Below are 16289 nucleotides of genomic sequence, written 5' to 3'. Positions count from 1 at the left end.
GGTGGCCGGGAAGCAGCCAGGGATCGAACCAGCGCTGCAGAGGCTGCGGGCAGTTTTGCAACCCAGCGCTCAACCGCTGCACCACCAGGGAGGCTCTATAAGATTTTAATTATGACTTAATAGGCCAAGAAAAATCAAGAGTTGAGAAATATTTAAACTTAATTTAAATATTTTGGTGCAAGCATCTGGGAAAACTATGCTAATTTTGATGGAGTATTATAATCTGAAGACACTGAAATAAACACATATTTGAAAATATTTAATACATTTCTTTTCACTTTCTCCTTAGCACTATGTACTTACAGAAATTGAAACTATTTCTAGAACAATATAGTGAATATTCAAATGTTCCTGAAGAATAAAATAGAAATTAACTCTATTGTGTAGAAAGACTTATAAAACTAAATTAGGACTGTGGTTATGTCACAGGGATAGGAAAATTGAGAGCATCAAGAAAGTCATGTACATGTGAAAACTTGGTTTACGACTGCTGAAGTATTGGTCATAGGAAATAGGGTGTATTATTGAATAATGCTCTTGGGACAAGTTGTTACCCATAAGGTTGATGTAGATATTTTCTTTTACACTATGTACTAAAATCAATACTTCATAGATCAAGCACTTCAATGCCAACCTTTAATCTCTTAGTAGAAGTCATAGAAGAGTATCTTAATGGTCTTGGCAGAAAGAAGGTTTTTTTTTTTATCCCCAATCTTTATTTATTTTAAATATTTATTTATTTATTTATTTATACAAGCACTGGGTACAGTCAGAAGCGCAGGAGGGCGAGAGAATTCACCAAAGCCAGAGCAGGGAACAGAACAGGCAGAAGGACCGAAGTACACTGCTGAGGGGAGCAGCGGGCGCGGCAGGAGAGGTCTGCACGTCATGTGGGACCCTTGCCCGGTGGCCAGGGATCGAACCGGCACCGCAGAGGCTGCGGGCAGCCTCGCAGCCCAGTGCTCAACTGCTGTGCCACCGGGGAGGCCCATCCCTAATCTTTAAAAATTAATAGCAAAAATAAATAAATAATTAAAAGTACACCATCAATGATATATAATTTGTGATATTTCAGGAAACCAGCTGTTGAAATATTTACATTCTGAAAGAAGTGTTTTATTCTTTAGAGATGATTAACATTCAGCAGTATTTACATTGACCTAGTACCCATTTCTTTGGGTTTAAAAATAAACTGAGTCCTCAATATGTGATAACAAGTTTAAACTTTTATCTGTTGTAAACTTGTTGGCTATTATATAAGGGCGCTCTCATATTGTTAGTGTTATTTCATTTATCTCCTTCGTTCTTCTGCAAGGAGATCTTAGATCCAGAAGAATCTCCCTGCCAAGGGCCCACCTAGCTCCCTCGATTTTGCCTCATCTGCTGAGGAACAGGTAGTGAAAATGACTGACCTCTAAATCAGATAATGTGCTGACTCTGAAACTGATGACCATTAAAAGAGAAATGGAAAAAAGAATCTTTTTCTTAAATTCCATTCATCAACCATTTGCATAACATATCTGTGGCTTGCCAACAACCACAGAAAGGTAAGGCTTCCCACTCAGTACACTCAACAAACAGATTCACAATAAGGTCCAGAACACCTGACAACACTCACTGCTTTTGAATCTAGGCAAGTGAAAACATGGCACTGACGTCACAGTTATCAGCCACACAAAAAATGAAAGTGACAGAGGTGATGGTTCATGCGTGGTAGTAATGGAACTTAACATGTATCGTTTTTATCCTTTGGACACTGTCACTTGGATGGCTCCATGCCAGATCAAACAAACAGGAACAGCAGGAGACGTGATGTTTGTCATCTGTGCAATTATTAGTCTTGGAATTTAAAAAAAAAACTTACACTGCTTCTCAGCACTGACTTCATGTAAATGTTCCATGCAATATAGTTTAAGAAAACTTTCTGAGTATACACGCAGCTGGAACACAGACCAATTGGCTTCATTCTTTATCTGTGCAGAATGCACTAGCAGCTGGCTGGCTGTCCGACTCATCCTTGGCTCACTTTCAAGGCAGTGAGAAAGGAAGTCCAGAAAGAAGGCTCTTAATGAAGACATAAAAGTGATAGCTGGAATGGAGACAATTGATACCTTTTAATATATTAAATTTAAGAGTTTCTGATCATTAAAAGTACTCCAAGGGAAGGTAAAAGACACATAAATTCAGAGACTTTGGTAGCAGCCACATAACCACAAAGCAATAAATTAACATTCAGAACATATTTTAAAAGTCTATAAAGAATAAAATAAAATTTAAAAGAATTCAATGCAAACCAGACATGTGGAGACATTTCACAAAAGAAGAAATACAAGTGGGCCCTCAATATCATCTCAACATTTTAAAGATACTTTAATTCATTAATAATAAGGAAATCCAAAATGAAAAAATGGTGAAATGACATTTACAGTCCTAGTGTTGGAAAAAAATTGATGGCTCCAAATCAATAAGAACAAAGAAGAATCAATAAGAACTCTTACACACTTGATGGTAGAGGGGAGAGAGTTATTTTGATACATCTTTGGAAATTGACTTTCTATATTGTATTATCACATAAGTTGAATGTTCAAATACCCTATCGACTCATTGGTACAACTCTTGAACATCCACTCAGAGAAGATCAGTCATATTTATCAGAGATCAAATGTAAGAATGTTCATGTCAGCATCGTTTGTAAAAGAATAAAAATCAATTTAGTGACCAAGGGCAGGAGAATGGATAAAGCATGATATAGCTACACATTAAAAGAATGTACAATCATAAAATATGAATGAATGTAGTCTCTTGATTCAGTAGTGGATTGCTCAAGAAACCTGTGGAAAACAATCTGTTTTGATAAGCCTTTAAGACAAGCAAAATTAGAAGTAGATTTTAGGGTCACAGGTGAGATTATTTTTGTATTTGTTTTCAATAAAAATTTGGGGGTTATTCGCACAAAATTCAGGCTTATGATAACTTTGAATACAGAGAAATACAATGTAAAAGACATACTTAACAGAAATTTTCCTCCTAAACAAGAAGGTACATTGCTGCCAATTTTGATGGTTCAGATAATAGATGCTCATTTAATTCATGTTTAATTTTTTTGTTTGTTTTATTATATATACATAAAATATACTAGGCAGATTCAATTAAGCTCTTAGAAGGAAAGTGTATCTCTACAAAGTTCATGGAAATTATATGATGTACAGACTCAATATTAGCATTTTAAAAATGTCAATGAAATTGTTTATTTTAACCTTATTTTTAGGACATTATTTGAATTATTTATTTGCAAAGGAAAGCAAAAAGTGTTAAGGGTAGGAAAAAGAATATTTCAGGACAACATAGACTAACTCTGATGTGGCATGATCAAAGACTTGTGAAGCCAGCAGTCAGCTGCAATGACACAATAGTTTTTCAGATATGTGGTTTCTTCAGTAGCTATGTGAGCATGTTTTAAATAAGTTCAGGATATGACAACTAGATGTCAAGTCAAAGCATTGGTGGGGACAAAAATATTTGACCAATACAACTATTAAAATATTAGCCCTAATTCATAGGAATTCTTTCTGAAGCCAAACAATTTTGAGTAACCTAAAATGGAGCAGTTCTTTCCCACGTACTTTTTATATTGCATGTTGTAAAACACGAACTATAGTTTTTCACATGTACCTTCTGAGAGTTTTAAAATTAATCATCATGAACATGGAAACCTGATTAAATTCAGTGTTACTTTCAGCATTCCACATAGTGTCTTTGTTTAAGATGACAAAAAAAAAAAAAGGAGGGGGGGAAATGTCTTTTTAACTTTCTTTCTTCTGCTTTGCTCCTTTTCTCCGTTAAGGTGAAAGTCTGGTTCCAGAACAGGCGAATGAAGTGGAAGAGAGTAAAAGGAGGACAGCAAGGAGCTGCAGCTCGAGAAAAGGAACTGGTGAATGTGAAAAAAGGAACACTTCTCCCTTCAGAGCTTTCAGGAATTGGTGCGGCCACTCTCCAGCAAACCGGGGACTCTCTAGCAAATGAAGACAGTCATGACAGTGACCACAGCTCGGAGCATGCACACTTATGATACACAGAGAAGATAAGCTCCATTCTCAGGAAAGAAATGTTGTGATGGCAAGCCTTATTACTCAAACATCGTTTACACAGAGAGATGACTATAACAGTGATTTTTAATATTATTAAATACAGGCATCTTGAGTCCATTCATAGTGAGTTATAGAGGGTTTACACTAAGTACCACTTAATAAAAATGTTTCCACGATGAAGATGGAGAAGGTTAAGTTGCTTTGAATATTTCAGTTGTGTTGGTCAAGTGTATGGCCATGAGCAGGTTTGTGTTTGCTTTTGCTTGCACTGAAAATTAAATTGCTATCAAGAGCAAACCATGAGTCATTTTTATTCAAGATGCCTCCAGAATGAAGATGCAGAAGATGAACTTTGAACATTCCAGATGTATGAGATCATGTGTATGACAGTGGGCAGGTATTTGCTTTTGCTTGCACTGACAAATTGCTATCAAGAATAAACCACGAAACATTTTATCCTGAATAGCCACAGTGCCTGAAATCACTCTTAAGTGGATTTAAAAAATGTATTTTAACTCTGTATATATTACCCTTAAATCATTTTCCTGTCTTCACTAAGTTTAGCAATGCATTCATATTAGCTGATGAAAATAGGCACTCACAATGACAACCAGAACCAACTTCTTGTCTTCTATATACATTTTTTCATCCCAGAAACAATCAACACATACTTGTGTTCAAGTAGAGAAAAATACATTAGAGTCTGATAGGACATATTCTTGTACCACAGACAAAACAAATCTTATGTTGCATTTTCTATCAACTGCTGCTAATACATTATTATAAAACTTACCTAGCTCCTCAATTCTTCCTATCTTATAGCTTGAAGAAAATTTAGGATCATAACCAAATCAGTTACCCTGCCGAAAGGGTTTTGTATGACACGCATTGTCTGATTTTATGTCTATAAAATGTTAGCTGTTATGAATATGATTTAATTATCAAGAAAGAAGGATTCCCCATGTTTGGCAATGGTGTTAGACAAGTTGAAAAGCAAAATTGGTAGATGAGTCTCGAGTTGGTAGATGAAACAATTCTGAATGTCTCCAAACTAAATGCAGTAAAAACACATTATTTTTTTTCATATATGATGTATTCATGCAGAACAACAATCTTTGTATTTTGTAAAAAGAATGTTTAATAAATGATCCTTTGTAAATATTTTTGGTCTCCCTAGTGATTTCCTAAATTCATACAGGTTTTGTTACAAATACTTTCAAAAATCTCAAATTCCTCTTCTTTTATATGAATCCAGACAACCATAATTAATGAATCATCTACATTCTCTTTTGTGAGTTTCTTAAGTTTTTATAATAGAAAAATAATCAATCCTTGGGCATTCAAAGATCATTTAAAACCTATTATACATTAAGCCATTTTCCCTAATTGAGGAACATGTCAAATGGATCTCTTTGAATGTTTTATGATTTTTAAGGTAAAAATAAGAGAAAAGGTAATACTGTTGATCACAAGGAGACAAAATAGTAATATATTTTAAAACTTACATATCACATATGAATTATTCCAATAGTTCTTTCTAAATAAAAATATCCAATAAGTGTTTCTCTCTCAAATGTTGATGTGAAAATAAGCTAAGTAAGCTAATCAGAATTCTCCATCCTAATGGTCATAACCAATATAATAATTAAAGGGTAATATTAACGTAATGTATTTTGTATCATGCACAATTGCACATATACTGGATTCCTAAGTCCTGCTTACAACTTTATAACTCTGTGTCTTCTTTGGTCCATGTTTAACCAGAAATGTTTAGAAACATGCAAAAGCTTGCCCTCCTCCCCAATTAATCTAATTAATTAATTAATCAATCAATCAGAAATAGAGAAAAACAGCTGGTAAAGGTTTTCAAAAGCCTCATTATTTAGTTTGTTTCATTTGCTATAGAATATTGAGGTTGACAAACAATAGATTCAGTTGACAGTAGCTTACTTAATCTAGCATGATATAAAGACAGTATTCAGGAAATAAAGTTAATAATTATATTGTTTGTATTACAATTTTCCCTTTGTGTAATAAATGTTATTGTAGAAGTAGGCAATATTTCTAAATTAATTTTGCATGGAGCTCATTCACACGGAGGTCATCCAAGAATAAAACAGACACTTTTCTATCAACCACTTGAATGACTCCAAAGTATATTTGTAATGATGACATCTACTTGGGTGGACTGACTTTCTTATTGTAGGATTTCAATTCAAAACATCTTGACAAATTGGAGAAGTGGGAAGATATAAATTGAATTGAGCTCAATAAGAGCAAAATCGAGAGTAATTCATTTAGGCAGGAAAATAAGTTTCAGAAATAAGAGGAAAAGACCACTTAAGAGTATCTAAAGAGATCTAAGGGTTGTGGTCAAATGGAGAGATATAAGAATTACAATTTAGTATGATAAATGAAGTACAAAAAAGTGATTTTGAATAGATATGACATTCAGGAAATGTGAGGCATTTTTATTATGGACTATGACTTTATTATGGAGTGTTGAGCTATTCCAAAATGATATAAAGTTGATTCTAGAGAACATGAAGAATCACCAGGCAGGACAGGGCACTAGTTGACCAAAAGGGGGCATCATTTAATGTATAATGGATTAAAATGCTCTAGTATTTAAGATGCTGGGCATACTAGCATAACAATGGCACATTGTTAAGTAAATGATCCAGCGGGATTGATTTTAATTAAAAGAACTTTCTATTTTCTTAGTGTATTTTAGTATTCTATTATTTTATAAAAGCTGCATTCATTTGCTGGATCCTTCATTTTCCCTCCCCATCCTTCTAGAATTAAAATCCTATAAGGAAACTTAAGATATTCCCATATATTATTGGACTAAATTTACTCCAGAGAAGGCAAAATCTAAAAGAACTCTATTCGTTATTATTTTGCACTGGAAACCTGGCAGGCTGTGGTGTATTTTCACAAAACAACCTTTTCATGTAATTCTGGTGTCAGATCTTGTAGGTCTTTGGAAATTTATAATAACATGAAAGTACCTTTCTCTGAAAATAGTTTGAAATCATACTTAGAGTGATTTTTTTTTCTCAGGATTCAGAAGGATGAACATGACAAAGTTTCCTCAAAAACTGATCCACATATTTGTAACTCATTATTAACATGACCCCAATTTCCTTTTACTTCCCTTATTTACCTAGGGTTGTCAAACTATATTTTCCTTTCCTGAGACCTAAGACCTGAGTTTGCCATTTTGTTCTTTAAAAACAAACTAAATGCACTTAAAACAATTCCAACCACAGCTTTAATACACTCAAATGACATTACATAAAATAAAGGTGGAAATGACTTGTGAAATTCAATAGGGTTTTCCTTAGGATAATAGGATGAAATTAGGAGTCAGATAGAAAAACAAAACAAATTACAAAAATAAATATTTTATGTTTTTAATGCTACCGGTTTTTTGAAAATACTTTTTAAATGTTGCTGACATATTAATTCTGAAAAATGTTATTTTATCTTTACAGAAGTTTAGAGGAAAGTATAGAGCTAAAATAAAATCACTAAAAAGATAGCAGAGTCTTTGCCTCCAACTACCACAGTTTTGGCAAAATTTTGTTTGGGGTAGTTTTACACAATGTCAAAGGGTGATGATGGACAAAATTTATCATTTGTATCTGAAATAAAATTTTTGCTAAATTTTATAAACTTAATGAAGTAAATATCAGAATGTCTATAGGGAATGTTTTGTTAAATTTTTCAACTTGACAACAGCCCACAAGCCAGACTGATTAAATGAAAAAGGTGTTTCATCACAACCTTACTCTTGTCTGCTAGCTTCAGGCAGAATTAATCAGAATCTATGCAGTGACTCTTGCATAGATTGTATAAACCTCTTTAAGTAGAGCTAGACCTCCTTGCTATCAATAATTAAATCAAATACAAATATTTCTTTAGAGGAAATGCTTTTAATTTGTTCTCTGTATATATACAGGTAAGAGAAACATCTTACAATTTATTTAATGCAAAATATTATATAGATTGGTATAAATGTTTGACTAACAGTTGAAACATGCCATACATTATGCCCCAGAGCTTTTTTGATTTTTTAATAATATAAGCACAAAGTACTGTGGCACAACCTATAATGACTCTAACCTTGAAATTTATTTTTATCATGTTATTGTTTCTATTTTGAAAATATATATACATTTTAAAGTCCATTAGATTATTATATGGAGTTTTATTAGATCTCACAGACAGTTTGCTTCTTGTAAACAGTTCTTTTAGAAATTTGAGTAAACCTACAGTTTTCTGTGCCACCCTTTCTAATCAACAATGTAACTATAAAAATAATTAAGTGCTTTTTAAGATTTTTGTCATCAAAAATAATTTTGGTGAATTTGTTCAAATTAAAAGAAAGATCACTTGCAATTAAAAAAAACTATTTATCATTTCACTAATAAAGTCTTATGAAACAAAAATTCTTCCAAACAGCATTTGAAATTCTAGGGGTTCACTAGGGAAGAAAACAGTAAAGTTCAGTGGTCCTGTTTTGAAGCTACATATAAACTTTCTAGAGGAAGCTTTCCTTCAGTTTTCCTTCTTCTGCTATAATCAGTTCTCTATACTGCAGTCAAAGTGGTCCCTTTAAAATGCAAATCAGATTAATAAGTGGCTCCTGGAGACTTTGGCAAGTATAAAGTTTTCACGTGAATGCAGAAGACCATAAGAAACATTAGTAGACATTTTAAAAAGGCAAACCAGACCATGTTCCTCCTTTGTCCAGTGGCTTAGAATAGAAACCAAAACCTTTACCTAGGCCTCAAGGAAGAGCTGGTTACAAACTGGTGAAGGTCATATCTGCCCATATGATCCCTGCAGGGCATCAGGCCCATCACTCTTAACTTCCTGCCTATCCTTCACCACCTCCTCTCATTCAGTCACATTCCCTAGTCCCTCTGCCTGAAATGTTCTCCCATCACATTAATCTAGACTTATTTCCTCATTTTCTTTAGGGTTCCACTTCTATTCAGAGAATCCCTGATCTTCTTAAATAAAATTGTAACATCTCTTATCTTCTAGTCCTTTAACTAGCTGTTAGGTAGGTATCTGCTAATTTCTTCCCCTTTTTAATGCAAGCTTCATGAGAGCAGCAACCTTCCTGGTCTATGATGTGCATTGATATGCCTCTAGCACCTTGAACAGCTCTTGGAAACCCCACCTGAATTTGTGTGAATTAGAAAAGGGCACTCCTTCTTCAGAATATTGGAATGTCAATCCCTGATGATCATGAACATGGTGAAATTATATAGTAACTGTGAAGTGAGTGATAACCCTGGATGTGTGCAATGCATAATTTACACAATTACAAATACTGACTGAGCTTGACAGGTTCTAGCCACCAAAAAATTTTTGTTGAACTGAAAGAATGAATGAAATCCATTTAAAGACATCTCAATTAGTTGTAAAATAGAGCTTTGGAACATTTTTTTAATGGGCAAGTATATAGTCATTTCAACTCAAAACAAAAATTTGGTTATCGTCTGTAAATGTGTGCTAAAATAATATACCAAGTTGCATGAGAGTAAGTAAAAATAAAAGGGAGAATAGACTTTAACATATGTTCATTTACGGTTTGAGAAAAAAAAGGGGGGAAATTTTCTTTTACTCAGATGCCTGTCTTGAAATCCTCAAAATTTTTTGCAGACAATTTGGCTGGTTTCCAAACATACATCACTGCTTGTCTGGTATGAGGAATGCCATCTGTGTCGTATGGAAGCCCTTTTTAAAAAATGGACTGCTAATTATGCTCTAGGCAGGTGCTGTTAAAGTGAAATCAGGTGTCAAGCTTACAATTGTCCAAAATGACTATATTATTTTGAAAAAGAATGTCATACTATATTGTAAAATGGAATTTAAGCATGACATGTAAGCATTCCATTTTGGGGATATTGCAAAGGTCAGATTGTATAGCAAAGCTGTAAAACTTTCAAATGACTTCCACCATCAACAATGGGATAAAGCTTTACTTTAAATCAAGGCTATAGGCTATTCAAAGTTATACATTACCCCAGTAAAACATCTTTCCAATTACAGTGAGTTAAAGAGTATGACTACCAATTAAAAACGTTATTTAATTTTGCAAAATTAGTTAACATTAGTTTCCTATACTTAGTAAATTGAACCCATTATGTTATTACAGTAAATAGGTCTCAATGGAGATATTTAGCTCCCTGTGAGGTAAAATGATCAATTTACTTTAAGGAAATTAATTAAGTAGAAGTATTACAACCTCTCATAGTGTTACCATAGACTCATGATAATATATTCATTCAATACTATGCTAACTTACATAAGCAAGGTAGAAAACCTTCAGCTAAATTTTAAAGCATAGAAATGTCTACTACAATAAAAATACCTCATTATCATTGTAACTTTGTTATTGCTTATTGTGTATCTCCTATTTACTATTTGCAATATGACTAACACATTATGTCATTTAATTTTTACAACAGTTTTATTATATTGTGGTATTGTCCCAGGCTACAGCTGAGATTATCGAATCTTAGTAAATTAAAGCATCTTGCCTAAAATTACATACCACTAAATGGCAGAACTGGGGTTAATATCGAAGTTTGTGAAGTCTTAAAGTCCATGTTTTGACCATGCCAAAATAGCCTTTTTCCAAAAAAGTATATTACACAGATTTGCCTTATTAGGTCATCAGGTGTCAAGAAAATGTCATAAGCAGAACAAAATAGTCTAATTGATACATCATTTCAGTTAATATTTCAGCCATGGCAAACTGAGCCACAGACAGATAATAGAAAGGGCCCTCATTTATCTTGATGCAAATGGGTCTCTTAAAGCCAACAGACTTAAAGCAAGAGTCTTTCTTCTTTTATTAAGCTACACTTGACACATAACATTATTTTAGTTTCAGGTGTTCAACTAAATTATTTGATATTTGTATTTATTTACAAAATGATCACTACAATGTCTAGTTAACCTGGAACACCCTGCATAGTCACAATTTTTTTTTTTCTTGTGATAAAAACTTACAAGATCTACTCACTTAATTATTTTCAAATATGCAATATAGTATTATTAACTGTGAAATAAATTACATCCCCATAACTAATTTACCTATAATTAGAAGTTCAATCCCCATTTTTAGCTAGCTCAGCTATCTCATTTCTGATCTCATAATGGATTAGAATTTTCTAGTAAGGCATGAATTGCTATGAGTGCCAGACACAGGGTTATGGACAGTACTGGAAACTTAAATATCAAAGGAGAACATAGAAAAACAATAAAAAGTGATATTGAGATTTTAAAAGATAAACGGAAGCATATTAAAAACTGTAAGAGTTAATATGAGCATAAAGCATTCAAATGACAAGAAGTACAAAAGAGAAAGAAAACAATGCAGTTATTCCATTTTGACAAAATCAAAAGAGGGTTGGGAGGTTGTTGAGTGTCAGACCCCAGGGAAGTTCAGGCACGCTTTAGCATGTTCAGTTTAGCTCAGAATACATCTGGGAAGATCCTCAAACAAACCCTGTCCGGCCTGACCACCCAGGATTGAAACTTGACCAGTCATTGCTTGACTAATGCCATCTAAATTTGCATATTATTGCAACAATTGAAACTTATCTTTTAACCTAATCTGCATAGTGGACCTGAGTGTAAACTGATTTTTTAGATGTATGTAAATTCTCCCCATCCTGAGCACTTTAAAAACTGCATTCAAGGGCCTCCCCGGGTGGCACAGTGGTTGAACCTGGGCTGCGAAGCTGCCCGCAGGCTTAGCAGCTCTGGTTGGATCCCTGGCCATGGAGAGGGTCCCACATGGCATGACAGACCTCTCCTGCTGTGCCTGCTGCTCCCCTCAGCAGTGTATTTCGTCACTCTGCCTGTTCTATTCCCCGCTCTGGCTCTGGTGAATTCTCTCACCCTCCCGTGCTTCTGACTGTACCCAGTGCTTGTATAAATAAATAAATAAGCTTGTATAAATAAATAAATAAATCTTTAAAAAAAAAAAAACTGCATTCAAGGACTTCTTGCCTCTGTGTGTTCTGAGTTGCAGTCTTAAAGCCTCAAATAAATACTTCTTCTTTGCCTCAGTTTTACCAGGCTTCACTTTCTTGTTCAACACAAATGTGCCAAACTGGAAGAGCTTGGGGAGAGGCTTGAACAGTTGACCTTGTTAGAGTTGACCTTTGACCAGTGCAAGGGGGTGAAGGCAGGGCTAGTGGTAACAACACTCCCCCACTCCGCAGCAGCACCCTTACAACTGAAAATTTGAGCGTAACTTATAGTTTGGGCCCCTAGTTGAATCTGTGAATGCAGAACTGGCTGATAGACAAAAATCCTAGTGTGAGTGTAACTGGGCATTTGAAACTTGTACCATTCAAGGGTTAACTTATAAAGACTAGGTGGAAGCAATGTAAGCAAATTATTGATTGGGCATAGCTTAAACTGCAGTTGGCTGTTTGTGATTAGTTGTCCTTACATTTTGATTGTGTAAACTTACTGTATTACCAGGTTTAGACTTTTTTTAATATAGACTATGGCAGCATTAGAGTCACATCAGTCTAATGCCTTGTTTGCCTTATTAACAGAGTATTTATGAAAAATTTCCAGATTGCAGTATTTTGTTCATTAAATAGGTCAAAAACAAGACAGCAGGTTCTACATGAGATCTCTTATGCTAAGGCCAGGTTACCCAAGCCAGATTTAATTATAGTTTCAGCTCTCGAAGCAATGGAATCTTCAGGCCGCCAATCAGGAATTGTCAGACCAGCAATAGTTTGGCCTGATAGCCCTATTCTTCCTCTAAAAGAAATAACTTTGCAATAGCCAATCCACTTCTTTTTTGTATTGTATAATTTCCTTGTTCCTGTTCCCTTCTCCCTATAAAATCTTTTGATTTTATTTTTGCTCAAATAAATGCATATTATTATTATTATTTTTTAAACTACCTCAGTTTATTTTTCAACAGTGTTGGTGTCAATAGAAGAAACAGGAGACCCGGAGAGCCCCTGGGGGAGGGAGGAGCCGCCAGTCATAAGCATGTGTGTGCACCTCATACACCCCATACATGTACCCTGCTTGCTTTATTCCTTACTCGGGAAGGGATGGAGCTTTGAGACTTTTCCTGAGTACTTCTTTTTTTCCACTGGGTCTGGATAACCAGTCAGATTCAAACTAGATCCAATGTGAGGACTTAGATGAGTAAAATTTGGCTCTAAAACTGAATAGTTTAAGTTTACCAAAGATAATCCTGATTTATAGCGGTCACAGAGAAGTTTTAACCTGGATAGGCTTATCCATTTATAAGCAGTCTTAGAAGAGAAAAAAAAAGGAGGGGGGGTGTCTCAGCTAAGCATTCACTCTAAGGAGAAGAGGAAAAGTAATTCTTTTCTGCAATTTCTGATGACCTGGATAAAACCTACTTGGGCACCCCACTTGTTCCAGAGCCTGCAGATACATGGCATTGTGGAAAAATTATCAGAAGCTGGCAAAGTAAGAGAATTCTTAATGAAAGTCAAATCTTCCAGATCTCTACCTGTTGTGCCTGGTCCAGAGAGGAAGGTAAAATTTCACATTGTCCCTTTCTTTTAGATTGGCAAGCAAAAAAACTTTTTTAATAATTAGATCTTTCAATTGTGGCATGTGAATTTGCTTCATAGGCAAAACATAAGAAATTCTTACCTTTAATGAACTTCTCTCCAAATTTCATTCTTTTCCCAACTTCACATTTCAGTCACCTCCATCATAAGAGGGTGGACGAAATAGTATTAAGGGAGGGATGAAAACTCAACATTTTACTATGAAGCCTTTGCCGTTTACTCTGTGAGTCCATGCTGATCTTGTGATCCTTTATGGAGAGTAAGGTGGTCAGTAAATAGTTCTTTCTTTAGAGTATCTCCCAGTTAAATCATGCTGACATTATCTAAACCAAAGTGTTTAGATAAATTGATCAAAAGTATTTTAAGAATATAAATGAGCATAGGTTACTCGGGTACCTCTGTTTAGTAGAGAGGGAAGAAGACAGGACTATAACATTGCTCAATGTAAAAAGACATGGACTAGAACTATTTTCAAATTATGAAACAACTATTGATACCGGAATTGTCAGGCCTAGTCTCCCAGGCAGGAAAGGATTCCAGGCTGCAGGGCAGCGCTGAGCCCCAGCCGCTAGACCCCCCACGGGTTGGTGTCTCACGAAGCCGCAGCAGGAACTTTGCAGACGCTCAGGCAAGCAAGCGAGAAGAGGCAGTTTGTTTTTAGAAAGAAAAAGTTTTTTGAGGAGAAGAAGAGCAGAAATAAAGTGGGACTCCCAGGCTAGGGAGCCAGGCCTGGGAGGGGCAAGGAAGCCAAAGTGGAGTCGTGTCTCAGGGAATATATACTTTCTTTCCCTGATTATTCTAAAGCTCCACCAGTCTCTTTGTGATTGGTCAGTTCTCAGCTGTCTCACTTAATTTGCTACTGAGTGGGGGATCTTCACATTCCTTATCTAACAGGTTTGTCTTTCCCCATTTGTTACACCTTTATCTTTATGGCCTAGTCTTCCGGGAGAGCATCTTCACACCTTATCTTTATCACCTGAAGAAAACCAGGACCATCCTTAACAAGATTGTCTGTGGTCCTAGGATGTTTGTTTTTCCCAGTGGAATTGATTAAATTTCCTTGGTTGTCCTTATCTCTGAAGCCTCCCTAAATTCTTCAGAGGTCCCCTCCTGCACTGTCCCTAAAACTGCCTAATAACCCTAGCTTGCCCTGTCTCACTATGATTCTAGATTTCTTGATTCTTAAATGTAGTCCAAAATATCACTCCTTTTGTTCTTAGATTACCCTATTTTCTTATTTAACAATTTCATTGCGGTTCTCAAGAAAAATGATACCATTAATAAATTTACAGAGTATAAAAAGAAAAGACATATTAAGATCATGGTGATATTATGGGGATTGTGAGTTCTCCTACTGTTATAGGACAGGGAGAGGGGCAGCCCAAACCCCGTAAACCTGCCTATTTTAAATGGGTTTTGTCATCCGCCGCATAAACACAAAACATATGACACTTTAATGGGAAGGAACTTTAATAAAAATTAGGAAACAATATAGATAAGGCAAAGAGTTTAGTTTCTAAATGAAGCACCCAAAGTTACCCGTCCCCTCGTGGGTAAAAGTCCATCCAAATGGGATTGGCCCACAGCAAGGCCCCAAAGCCTGCCACGAGTCTAAAGTACCTTCCAGTGGGGACCCACAGCAAAGGGTCAGAAACAATCAGACAAGCCCAGAAGGAAAAGAGCAAAATCAACATCAAGATAAAAGCTGCCATTGTCACCTCCCCATGGATCTCACCCACATCTGTGTCACCCCGTCCACGACCAAAAGACAAGCGCAGCTTCTTCACGTGTCTCTATGCTCCATGTGCCTCCTACAGGTCTCCTTTTGGCTCCTCATCCTTCTTCCTTCCTCTGTCTCTTCTTCTACTTCTCCTCTTCCTGCTCAGCTCCACCCTCCCTTGGGTGGGGCAGGGAACCTCCCCCTTTCCTGGGGACCACCCTGTTACACTACTTGTAATTAATTTTGAATAGCAAAATGAACCCACCATGTGCATTAAAGTCAGTGACTCAGTAGCAAAAGACTATAATAGGGATTTAACTAACATGACCATAAATATGCAATTCAACAAAACTATGTAGGATGAACAATATTGTATTGCACCTAACACTGAATAATAAGTGATAACATTTATGATTTTACCTCTCCAATTAAAAAACCTTACAGAAGATGTTAAAATACATGTCTGGTAAATGCACCTTATTTGCCACAAGCGTTTTTAATGCAAACATTTTCAATACAGAATTAATTGGACATAAGTTGATTTTGCTGTGAAAGAACTGGTTGACAGTTTGATTTCAGTTTTGGTCTACAGAGATGAGTAGATATAGTAGTCTTTAAATAGTGGATGATAACAACTACATAGATTGATTTGAAAGAAAATAAGGCAAAACTTACTAGACGTGTGAAATTAAAGAGTGATAAGACAGATTGCATACTATACTACAAAATAACATGTCAGCTTGCAAATCCTTCAGTGAACAGTTAAGCCTCCCACCTGTCAAAACCCAAAGTTTACCACGCTGTGGCAAATACGGAACAGGCTACCAGTAATTCACAAGCTTTGAGAGCATTAATTACTAGTTCTTTACC

General features: G+C 35.4%; 1 protein-coding gene across 1 annotated transcript in view; it reads left to right on the top strand.

Moving 5' to 3' along the window:
• The window catches only part of MEOX2 (mesenchyme homeobox 2), a gene marked incomplete at both ends in the record, with an annotated part of 67490 nt that extends 63421 nt beyond the window's left edge, over positions 1–4069 (top strand). The window contains one exon of the mRNA XM_084229564.1: positions 3845–4069. Within this exon, the coding sequence (XP_084085690.1) occupies positions 3845–4069 (225 nt within the window). The remainder of the gene's footprint in view (positions 1–3844) is intronic.
• Positions 4070–16289: the final 12220 nt, after the last annotated feature.

This window comes from Talpa europaea (genome assembly GCF_964194135.1).
Source record: "Talpa europaea genome assembly, chromosome: 3".
NCBI classification, from domain to species: Eukaryota; Metazoa; Chordata; class Mammalia; order Eulipotyphla; family Talpidae; genus Talpa; species Talpa europaea.
Note: the sequence above shows the minus strand (reverse complement) of the source record. Positions and strands in the feature narration are given on the sequence as shown.